The sequence below is a fragment of the Excalfactoria chinensis genome, chromosome 3 (assembly GCF_039878825.1).
Source record: "Excalfactoria chinensis isolate bCotChi1 chromosome 3, bCotChi1.hap2, whole genome shotgun sequence".
Taxonomy (NCBI): Eukaryota; Metazoa; Chordata; class Aves; order Galliformes; family Phasianidae; genus Excalfactoria; species Excalfactoria chinensis.
The window spans coordinates 80,109,667-80,122,221 of record NC_092827.1 but is presented as its reverse complement, the minus strand read 5'-3'; the positions used below and the strand labels follow the sequence as shown (position 1 = coordinate 80,122,221).

The window sequence follows — 12,555 nt, the reverse complement described above, 5'->3', positions numbered from 1 at the left end:
TAGACCTGATAAGCAAGGACTAAAAGAAAGTACAATCTGTTACCAAGACATCTATTCAGTAGCTCGCTTAATCCATCTTAAATCTTAGTTTAGACAAAATGGAACTGCTGCATTTCATCCCCTTCCATGTGAGAAATTCAGCTTTGCTGGCAGAAGACAAGACAACTTAGAGCCATAAACATTAGCTTCTTGAGTCTTAAATTGAAGAGTACAGAAAGTTTCTGTTATGTTTTTAGAGAATACCTCTAGGGACATGCCTTATGGACCTTACTCAAGGACTGCCTAATAGTTGTTTTGGCCCAGGTTACTGTTATCAGTTAGATGGAAAAGTAGTTTGTGCTCTGGATTAACTAAGAACTGCTAAGGCACCCAGAGATCTGAAAAGAGCTGGTGTCCTGCTCAATGAAGAGCAATCACCCTTTGGTGTTTGTCTGTTACAGAGCATCCAAGGAGGGCTACAAATATGGTGGAAGGTCTGGAGAGCAAGGTGTGTGACAAGCAGCTGAAGTCCCTAAGGGGACAGAGGGCAGTGCTGAGCTCTGCTCTTTTTGGCAGCAACAGGGCCCGAGGGAACAGCATGGAGCTGCGTCAGGGGAAGGGCAGCTGGGGGTGAGGGACAGGGTCTGCACCAGACGACGCTGAGCATGGAATGGGATGCCCAAGGCAGTGGGCACAGCCATGAGTTGCTGGAGTTCAAGCAGCAGTAGGACAGCACTCTCAGACGCAGGACTTGGGTGTTGGGTGGTACTGTGTTGTCACAGGTTAACCAACCATGACATGTGTGGAGCCAAGAGGTGGAATCAGTGATCCCTGAATTTAATTTGAAGTTTTCTGATGGCTTTGTCTGACCCTGCTCTCATTTAGAGTTGTTTGCAGCCACCTGAGATATGTAGGGTTGTCAGTGGGTTTATACATATGCTTGAATCTTAGTAAAAACTCACAGGATTGAGTTCTTGTTTATTTTCTTGATCTTGATGCAGCAGCCTTATAAATCAACTGGTTTAGCAGCTATGGGTGAAAGCAAGGTTACAAGTGTGAGACTCATGACTGACCTTATTCTGACCTCTCTGGGAATTTAGCAGCAAGTCTATTGTAATTAGAAATGTGCTATGGTGTAACTGCAGTAAAATATACTTTTTTTTCTTTAGTACTTTCAGAATGAGTGTACAGAGGTATCAGTAAGATTTTGCTATTGGGAGGAAAAGTCTAACAAGACAGTAGAGATCCATTATAAAAGGAACGTACCTCAGAATAACTGGTGCTATAAGCTCACTCAGCAGTTGGTTTCAAGAGTCTAACAGAAGGTCTTGCTATGTTTTATCATTTTCATATCTCTGCTGGACTTGATGCTTGAGCAATTACAAGTGCAAATTTTCAGGAGTGACACTTTTCTATGGAAGATATATATGATTGTTTTAAAAAGAGTGAAACATTACGTTCTGGCTTTGATTTACAAGGAGGCGATGTATAGGGATTACTTTTCATGTAGAAGTGAAATGCAACAGCATCCTCTGAGTTACATAACTTGTAAGGAATTTCAGAGATTTATCTTTAAAACAAAACAACCAAACTGCACGTCTGTTGCTAAATAATTTACTCTGGAGGTTTCATTCATGTTTTACGGAAATTATGATAAAGACATGAAAAGGGAGCCAGGCCAGAGAAGGAAATAAACTTCACACACCTTTCAGGTTTCTGTCAATCAGTCCTTCTGGCTCTCTTCTCTCCCAGAGGGATGTTGGTCTCTCTCCAGCAGGTGACACCTCAGCAGACACATAAAAATGTAAAACACTCAGCTGTTCTTATCAAATTTGGTGCTGCTAGACGAATGGCATTAACGGAGCAGCTTATGCCAGGAATGTAAATCCAGGCTGAGGAGCGAGGGAGGAAAGGCAGCATGTGCCAGTTGGATGCCTAAACCCTGCTCAGTGCACTCAGCCTTTCTGCAGCAGTGTGACAGGGCTGACATGGATCATTTCACCATAAGAGATCATCGTGTGTTCTGAGCTCAGGGCTGACATCCTAGGAGAGCAGTGTGCCTCCTCACATAGTCTGAGGACCCTCGTTGCAGTTCATCTGGTGTGAAGAGGTCCACCCTCCGGACTTCTTTCACAGTGTGTTTATATTTTTGAAGCGTCTAGTTCAAAAACTCTTAAGATTTCTGGGACATTTTGTACTGAATGGCTGCTGTGCTCAACCTTACTCATGGAAGCATCCACGTTGAGTGTGAAGCTCGAATACATACAAAAGATGACTGTGTGCAACTGAAATGTATCTGTGCAGAAAAATGAAGATGGCATCAGTTATCTCCTTAGGAAAGCTCACTGTCTTTTCATGTGACAAATGAATACACTGATTACCTTTCAATAGTGAGTAACAAAAATTAGGAGGCTGGTACAATGCCCCTTGATTATTTAGGGTTTTCCTCAGGAGGGTTGCAGGGGCAGGGAAGACATGACACTGGTAAGCCATGAAGTGAGTAAGACTGGCCTTCCCTCAGCTGAAATGTCTGAGACAGTAGCCTATATGTTTTACCTTCCAAATATTGTGTGTATATATATGGGTCCGTCAGTTGTCTGTGGCTAGCTGGGAAGGATTTGTATTCTTAAAACAGTTTTAGAAAGGTGATGAACCCATAAAGAAAGGAGTTTTGAGACATGAGATACTAAAAATTGGTCTACAACTCAAATCCTTGTTTTTCTAAATGCCTGCTTCAGCCATTCCTGGAGAGTGATTTAAAAACATTCCCTTTCTCCACTTATCTTGGCTAAGTGGTTTACAGGAAGGATATTTTTAGCTGTAATACGGAAATGCTGATCAGTGGCACAATTCAGTAATCCAAGTGAGGACTTAGTTCAGCTGCATGAGGCTTCATGTCAGGGACAATCTCCAGAGTGGCTGTTTTAGTCAGAAAGGGGCAAGTCTTTGGGTGAAAGAAGTTCTGTTTCTTCAGTGCAGAGCTGATGCTCAGCATATCTTCCTATGCAGGGCCACTGGGACAGTGGGTAGACAGAAATAACTGCAGCATGTTTCTGTGGTGGAAAAATCCACAAAACAAAGGTGAAAACTCTATCTGTGTTTGATAGAAAACCCCCCAAAATACCTCAGGTGCCCATAGGTATAAAGGAAGTGAATGCACTGTATCTTGATGGGGAATGGGGCTTTGAAAGCAGAGTGCGTGATGTGCCATTGTAGGTGATGCTGGCTTTCCACCTTCACCTCCACAACCTCTGCAAGGTGCTGTGGTGTGCAGGGGGAAGTGCTCTTTGCCCCCAGTGGCTGTGGGTGGTGTGTGTGAATGAAGGATAAGGGAGAAAATCTGTTCTGCACAGCAAAAGGACTGGGCATGAAGGTAGCCATTCTGGAGGCTGTCACAAACCCGTTCCCTGGCACCAATACATTAGAAAGCATATGTTGTGCATTACTATGAAGGCATTTCTGCTTTGGGGAATTGTGTGTTTCTGGTTACAGGAAACCTAATTGCTTACAATTTTTCTTGATTGGGACTTTGTAATGGAAGAGTTGAAGAATAAAAGGGATTGACAGTGGATGCACAGTGATTCAAAATAGGACTGTGCAGGAAGATGCAATTCCAATAGTGCTGGTCCCAGTCAAGTTTCTTCTAACATGAGCATACATGTGGTTGTCCACTCTGCGCCCAGCTGAGAGAACACTAGATTATGTTGTGCTTCCATTTAGGTCTGTGTAAAACAGAAATGTGCAAGCACAGGTCCTGACAAGAGGTTTTAAGTTGCTTTGCCATTTGACCTATATTTGGAGAATATTTTCATATTGGGTGAGAAAGCAAACAAGCATGTGAAAGGATGTCCTGTCCCTCTTCCATCCCTGCTCAGGGGTAATGCAGTAGGGAGAGGAGCATGGTGATAGCTGAAACCAGAGGTCTACATTTGGCAAAACTAGCTCTTTTTTTTTCTTTTTTTTTTTTTTTTCCTAAATTATTGCATAGAACAGGAATAACAACTTTTGTTAATAAATAAACTTTGCTTTAGATAGACCAAGGGTGGAGGAGAAAGAGAGTACTCCTGCAGTTCTCAGTGTACCCATATTGGTTTTTTGCTCAGCAGCACAGATACAGCCCATCAGGACAGCTCTGCCTCTGAGTGGGTGGGGGTCCCAGCTTTGTGCACTTGGTTGGCATGGCTTAGAGTGGGAGATGCCATGAACACTTCACTGTATCGTACTGCCTTCTGTGACAGCACCATCTGGAGCCATCTTACCAGAGGGAACAGGGGTGCTCAACAGGAGTGCCATACTACAGTGCTTGCCTAGCTTTACCCTAGAGGCAATGGCTGTTTGGGCTCATTCTCATTCTCATTGGATTGCAGCTCATTCAAATTTAAATATAACTTTGTTTGTTTGTTTGTTAGTTCCCAGCAAGACCAATTTAACTTCAATAGCTTGGTAACAGTTTGAATACAGAAAGGCTTTGTTAAGGGTTCCACACCCTCACACACACAGAGTCCACACAAGGGCTGATGAATACACACCCAGCTATTTTCTCTGAGCAGTAAACATTACAGTAGAGTTGCACAAAGAGCCTGGCTTTTCGGTCCTGTTAGCTCTCACTATACTATTTTAACTCAAGTAATGTTATACAATAAAAGGCTTTGTGCTCCTGCAAAGAGACAGAAAAACACCAAAGCACAAAAAAAAATAGATAAATAAAAACACCTGAAATAACTCTTAAGAGATGTGGCCTTGAACAGTGAGCTTTGTTTATGCTTTTTTTGTTTCTTGAAATGAACAGGAAGGCCAAAGTAGTGGCTATCCAGGTATAGGATTCAGATCCATTGTTTTCCTTAACACAGTAGTCTCCCCTTCCATCTCAAGAGATGGTGGTATTAAGATAAACTATACTAGTACTCAAAGACCACTTAAATAGTGGTAGTTGGGGCAGACTCACACTGGGGGGCTGTTGCCCATCTCATAATGTGTTCTTTGAGATTTTGACCTTGCTGCATTATGGGGACAAGTTTAGCTCAGAAAACTGAAGTGCCACTTTGGCAAAATTAGGATTACCCCGAAGCTATTTGTGCTCCATAGAGGGCTGCCTAGCAGGAGCACAAACAGCCTCTCAGCCCATCTGTCCTCTTCAGCAAAAAATCAGCATTCTTCTAATGCCTCCAATTCAGCTTTTACAGACACAAAGGCTAACATGGTAGGAAAGCCATCCAAAATCACCGTACACTTTGTGTTCCAATTTTGTCATTCCACGACTTGTCCAAAAAGGAGTTTTCCACTTAGTGCCTAAATTAAAGCAGAGTTCTGGACTCAGGTTTTGTGAGTGACCCATTTGTCCTGCAGAAAAAAAAAAAAAAAAAAAAAAATCCATATAATTTTCCACAACTTTTTTTGCTTTGGTACTCCTCATAGCTCTGTAGTATGCTTTTTGCTTTGCATTTCCTCCTCTGCGTGCTCATTTGATGTTCCATATTGCTGACAGACTGCTGTGGAAAGCGTGCAGAGTTTGGAGGCTGCACTAGAACGGCCCAACTCAATGCAGTGCCATAGCACTATCAGTGCAGAGGCTGTTGTAGCCCTTGTTGTGTTTCAACCTCAGTGCTGCTCTGCCAGACTTCTTCCACAAAAGCCTCGGAGAGGCACAGGACCATGTGATGGACACAGGGGAAGATGCTGATCCCAGCATCCGTGAGCATCAAAACTTACTGGAGTCAGCAGCACCAGAGGAGGAGGAAAGGAGTGTGCAACCTGCCAGTTCTTGCCCCAGAAAGCAGTACTGTTAGCAATTCGTGGCGAGAGGATACTTGTTACAAGATAGTGGTATTTGAAAGTGTATGTCGGAAACATTGCCAGCCAACTCTTTTTTAGTGTTTGGAGCTGGGAAAAAGACAAAAATCAGGCTCTGTTGCCTGATGTAGCTTTAGCTTGGTCAGCCTTGTTAGGTTCGTGAATATCTTTTCATGTACTTTTTTGTTGGTTGTAGTAAAAACCTGTTTACCACTGCTGACGTGAATCCAAGACAAAATTTGATCTAATCAAACTTGGCATTATCACAGCAGTATCGTAACACAAGTCTTCATGTGCCATGGAATGAGGAGAAGGCTAATTCTGTAGCAAGGACACATACTTGTTGGGAGCTTGTCAGAAACGAGTAATTTGAGAGGTGAATTACAGGTTTGGAGTAGACAATGTTGGCATAGAGATTGCAATTCATATATGAGAGGAGTTAAGAGTCCCTTAGCTTGCTGTAATGCATATGTTTTGCTTGCTATCTCAGTCCCATTGTTGACATCCACTACAGCTGGTTTTAGATTTGCATTGGAGCTTCTGGGTGCTTCTTTTATTTCATTACTTTTATTTCCTTTTCCTTCTTCGCAAGCAATCCCTACTTGCTCTTGAGCTTCAGATGAGTGGATTAAGATTAAATCCTGAACTTCCTGCATTGTAAAAGCCTTCCCCTTGTGCTGAGCTCCAAACTAATCTGCTAGCTTTATGGTGCTGTGCCATTGTATAACCAAAGGCCATAGTTCCAATTTTTAAAGACCGAGTATTTACACTGGTCCTGGAAAAAGCCTCTGGCTCCTTGCTCCAGTAGGTCTGCACAACTGCAAGCAAAAAATGTACTTTGGGAGACTTAACTAAATTAGGGATCCTTCTGTATTCAGTGTGTTCTGACATTTTAGCTCTTCTGACCCACTCGTTATGAGGACTCTTGCATTTATTAAAAAGAAAAGGCATCTGTTGTTTCAGAGAAAAGTTAAGATTAAACTGTGTCACAGTTTAAAAGATCAGCAACTTGCCAGTGAAGAGTGATTCAAGAATTCCCCTTTTGTTGGTCCAGTGGTAAGCATAAACAAAGCTATAAACACAAACAGAAGACCAAGTTGTCTGGGTGAATCCAGTAAAATCAGCAACTGTCTTTGCTTAGCTGAAGCTATTTGAGCTCAGGTTCATTCCATGCAGATGAGGACAGGAAGCAGTTTTCAGTGTGACAAACCAAGGTGTCCCAGGGGTATGAGCTTCTGTGGAGGTGAGGGAAAAACTGACTCAACACCTTGGCTTTCAAACTGTACACAAAATAGCTACATCTGATTCATCCTCCTTGCTCGAGGGGTATCCAGATGACTGCCATGCTCTTGTTCTGTTTGTGTTACAGTATTTACATGTCTGTCTTGTAAAGACATGCTTCTGTCTGGAGGGCTGGGCCACGACTGTCCTTCCAAGCAGTACATAAAAGTGGAGATGTGCATCTTGGAAGTAGCAGTGCGTTAATGCCACTAATCAAATGTGGTGGCAGATAAATCCTTCCGGGGGTGTTTAGTTATAAGGCATAAAACTTGGGCACTGCTGTTCATAGCAGGTATGTGCTGTAAGATGTGACCCTCTTTCCAAACTTCCTGGCTTTTTCAGGTTTTTGACAGCCAAGCAGTTGATCTGTAGTTGTTTTGGTACTGCTCTGGGTAGCATTGTGGGTGATTAGTGCAGTTTCAAAGCTAGTAAGAGGCATCCAAGAGTGTGTTGCTGACTTGAAAAACAGTAATGCTTCCGTGTTTTTCCAGGAGAGGTGATATCTTTAATTTTTGAGTGCATAGAGAGGATTTTTTAAAATAATTATTATTTTACTAACTGTATTTTCTGTAAATGTGAGTATGTGACTGTTTTAATTCAGATTTTATTTAGGAAAAAAAAGAACCCTTTTCCTCCACCCCCTCATTAGAGAAATTCATCTGCACAGTTTGCTGACCTATTTTCATTTACTCAGGAACTTGTGACAAACCGTGCCTTGCCTGAGTACTCAGAAAAGCTCTGAAAAAAAGTCCATTTTTTTTTTCAGATCATAGCTTTCTTTGTGTCAAATCCTACTTAGCTTGTGGATTAGTCACCCAAGTAACCTAATCCACATGGTAAAGTTCACATATAATTGAGAAGTGCTAAGTATAAGAGCTGATTTTTTTTTTTTTCTTCTAGCTGTTCGTAATTACTCACCTTGCATTTTTATTAAATGTAGTACCAAAAGCAGTGAATTAACACTTTTATATATGTAAGCTTTTACAGTATATACTTTCAAACCTGACGGTGCCAGCCACTATTCCCCTGCCTTGTGTGCATTTGTTTTGTGAATGATGGTAGTGGAAGTTGCTATGGGTAGGGAACAGCTTGAGAACTTGGTCAGCAACAGTTTCCCTGTGGTGAGCTTCTATAGGAGATACTGTACAATGGGCCTAGGAAAATTTGCAACACTTGTAATGATGACCACCCTAGGAATTACTGGGAATAGAATAGTGGTAAAAGTCAGTCTATTCTTAACATGAAAATATTTAAGAACATGATTGGAAATCCTCTAAAGCTTCTAAAGTGTAGGGAAGTTCAGGATTTCTCACACTGTAGTTTTAATCCTTTTTGTTTAAGGACTAGAACTGAGTGCTGTGATGTACTGTCAGATGATGTGAATTTTAAATGTTTGGCTTTTCTTAACCTAGAATAAGAGAACTGATCGGATATCACCCAGAGGAGTTGCTGGGCCGTTCAGCATATGAGTTCTACCATGCCTTGGACTCAGAGAACATGACCAAAAGTCATCAGAACTGTAAGTCACATTCTTAGTTTTCTTCATAGTTTGCAAACAATAAACCACAACTAGCAGATACCTCAATAAGTAGTTGGAAATATAAGTGCACCCTGTGTGTGAGGATGGGTGTTCATATGCATGTATTCTTAAAAAATAGGTTCTTTCTTTGTAAGAAAATGTACATGTTACCATGTTTGTCTTGCTGAAGAGTGTTGCTGCTCTTTCTACATGGCCTGATTTTTGCCAGACTTAAAACTAAATTTGGATCATAGCTAAAAGAGGATCTTTCTTTCAGGGAGTAATACAAAGATCAGTTGAGAAAAGGTGAGTTAGGCAGTATTATCTTGGTGAAAAGTGCATTTACTGGCTTATCATTCTGGTGTACTGTTGGGCTCAGCAACAAAGACGGCTGTAAAGAGTAGTAGAAAGAGCTTAGTACAGCATATTTCTGAATGTCCTTCTACCAAAAAAACCCTGTCTTCACTCAAAAGAGATGTGCAAAGAGACTATCTAAACAGGGTATTCGTTATACGGATGATATATACTGCCAGAAACAGCTGCTTCTTGTTTCTCTTATGACTTAACTGCTGGCCTCAGCTGTTTTTGGTGTAAAATACCTGAATCATTTTGGTAACAGAGATCAGAGCCTGTTCCTCCTATTTGGCAGGTGTCTTAAGATATCTTAAAACCTCTTGATTCAAACCTGCAGTCTTTGTTCTTAAAGGTGACGCAATGGCTAGAGAAAGCATGGTGCCCTAATGTACAAATTATGCTTTCTAGGTCTGGCTTTACAACCGCTGAACTAGTAGTGCTTGGGAGAGTACTCAGCAAAGAATCACTAAAACTTCTTCTGCTGCTGTTTTAATAAAAACAAAGCAGAGCTGCTAGGCTGGAGCACACAAGTTAAAAACAAAAACATAAACCTCCTTGTAGTTATTATGATCAAGGTCTCTGTGGCTCAGGAGAGACTATGACTTATATCGTGTACCTAGGGAATTACCCAGCAAATGCACTTAGAGTATTTTCTGTACATCTTGGAGGAAAGTATCAGTTAAGTGTAGCTGTCTGACTTTAAGGAGAAAAGGGAATATAATATGTGTTGTTAGCTGCAATGGCAAGGATTCAGGGCAGCTTTGAGTTGAATGTTATTTGAAAGATCATTTGGCAGTGATTAAAGTTGTGTGCTGTTGGTATGAATCATCCCGTTTCCAGAGCTGCTGAAAAAAAAAAAAAAATAAAAAAAAAATAGTAATAATCACATCATACTTACAGAGAGTTCTCTGGGAATACATTTGTTGAAATTGTTTCTTTGAAAATGTGTTCATGCTTTTAATAGTGAAAAAGAGTGATACTTATTAGATAGAATGTGCATAGCCCATGATGGGCTAAAAGTAATCCCATGAGGAAATTAGTGACTATGCTTTATGGTTGGTTTTGAGTTATGGAGTTACATTTCTAAGAATGGGACAATGCTAGATGAAAGAAAATGAGAGTTGGCAAATTTTTTGGTGGCTGGAGAGAGCCCATGTTGTTTATCCCTGTATAATTAATTAGACAGGACCATTTAGTCAAGACCTGTCTGTGTAAGGATTTCTCGATTGCTCCTACTAGTAATCTTGACCGAGTATTGATGGTGGCTTCTTCTCAATGTAGCAATTGGAATCATCTCACAAATGGCATAAGTTAATGTTTGGAGGCAATTCAGAGGAAGACCACGAAGACAAACTAGAAAATCCCTAGGTTTCTTAAAGTGTGCCATTATTACTGAGATGTTGTCTAATGCAAAAGGTTACCAAGCAAGCACATAGCATATACAGAACTTAACTGTTTCCTCCTGGCCATATTCATTTATGCAGGAAAATATCCACCTCGTAGCTTATATAAAGAGTTGTAAATAAGAATACAGAACTAAACTCAACATTCATGATCAGAACACTTGTATGTATCAAACAATATATTTTTATTTAGAAATATACAACAGTATAGTGATCAATTCTGATACAGTATTGTAGAGATGTATAGAAAACAGAAGAGCGAAGCTTAAGTGACAGAATGATGGCTTGGATTGGAGTGGACCGTAAAGATTATCTAGTTCTGACCCCCAGCTGTGGGCAGGGGCCTAGTTAAACCTCATTAAATCCTCATGTGCTCACTTTTTGGGCCTGCCCTGGTTCCTCTGGATGGTGTCCCTCCCTTCTGTTGTGTCAACCACAACTCTCCCTGGTGTCATCAGCATACTTGCTGAGGGTGCACTCAATCCCGCTGTCTAAGTTGCTGATAAAGATGTTGAAAAGCACTAGTCTAAGACAGACCCCTGGAGGGCACCACTAGTGACCAGCTTCCACCTGGAAATAGAGGGTTGACAGCAACCCTCTGGCTATGACCATCCAACCATGTCTTTATCCATCAAGCAGTCCAGACTTCAAATCCATATCTCTCCAATTCTGAGATAAGGATGTGATGCAGGACCACATCAAAGGCCTTGCACAAGTCCATTAAAGAGCATGAGGGAGAGAAACCTCAAATGGGTCTAATAAATAAAAGCAGAACTCCTTCCCTTTTCTTCCTTTAAATTTAGTTGTAAATCATGCTCATTGCAGTTCTACTGTACTGCAGTTTTTTTTCACTGCCAAAGTTCTTCAGTAACAGCCTTGCATTCAAGCAAGGCACAGTAGTGCTTGTGTTTTCAAGTATAGTTGCATATACAATATGAAAGTCTTAATTAAGTCATCATTAGTAGAAGATTAGAAAGTGGCAGTATTTAGCATACCCTGTTTTTCACATGTTATGCAAACAAGATGGAAATCTGTTTTATTGCATAGATGTGTACAAATGATTGGCTGTAGAGCTATATTTTCCAATTTAGTGATTAATAGTCTGTAATTACTTCCATTTAATGTTTGGTCTTGTTGACATTAAAACCAATGAGAATTTCACTGTTGACTTCAGTGAAGAACTGAAAATGTCACTGTCTGGGACATGTTTCTTGGTAGTACACCTAGGATACAATTCCCCCTTTCTATCCCCAATAAGGTATATATTGTGAATGTATTTCATTGAAATGTTACTAATTCTGTAAAGATACAGGCATGTGTGTATGTCTGTATAAAAATGTGTATTTTAAAAGAAAAAGAAAAAAGTAGTTCATTCTGAATCCAGAACCTTAAATGCAGTGTTGATAACAAAGTCAGCAGTTACGAGTATATTAGTAATTTATGAGATTACCCCAAGGAGTGCTTCTGCTGTACCTTATTATATCAGAACATGACATGCTTTGAATAATAATAATAAAAAAGATTAAAGCAGTAAAAAGCTTCTTTGTAATGTAGCAGGCGCCTACACTGTGACTCTTATTGATGAGCTGATGATTAGGAAGCTGTGTAATTGTGTTTCACAAGCAGAGCAGAACAGTTCAGTCACTAAAACACTTTGAAATGAAAGCCTTTTGATTTTGTTCTGCCAGAAGTATTTAATCAATAAAGGTAATGTTCTACTTTGTCTAAATAAATTAAATGAAGGATGATTAAATATTCCTAGGAAGAAAACAAACAAACAAACTTCAGAGATAGAAAGATAAACACAGAAACAATTATCTGCAGTGCAGTTGTTGAGTTTCACGGGGTTGGATTGTGTGTTTCTATTGTGGCAATGTAGGAGAGAGCGACAATAAATAGTCACTGTTGAGTGGCTACATTCACAAGGAATTAATTCTGTGCAAAGAATGCAGAAATAAGTTCCAGTCTTAGTGAGTAAAACTGCTTTATTTTTAGGGCATTACTTTGATGGCATACTGTCTTCACACATAACACTGTTTAAAAGGAAAAACTGCCAACGTGTTCTAGTGTTGAGTTTGCCAGTTCCCATTTAGGTACTCGGTGTAATTATGTCTGCATACAAATAAATGCATTCTTGTTTGTACTGCTTGTGTACTCCAGCCCTAATTTTACTGGTATTGATCACTACAATTTCCTATTTTTTTTAAACAGCTGTAAATTGCATGACAA

General features: G+C 40.4%; 1 protein-coding gene across 1 annotated transcript in view; it reads left to right on the top strand.

Moving 5' to 3' along the window:
• Positions 1-12,555, top strand: part of EPAS1 (endothelial PAS domain protein 1) — a 76,917-nt gene that overhangs the window by 54,491 nt on the left and 9,871 nt on the right. Inside the window, exon 7 of the mRNA XM_072330908.1 lies at positions 8,463-8,569. Within this exon, the coding sequence (XP_072187009.1) occupies positions 8,463-8,569 (107 nt within the window). The remainder of the gene's footprint in view (positions 1-8,462; positions 8,570-12,555) is intronic.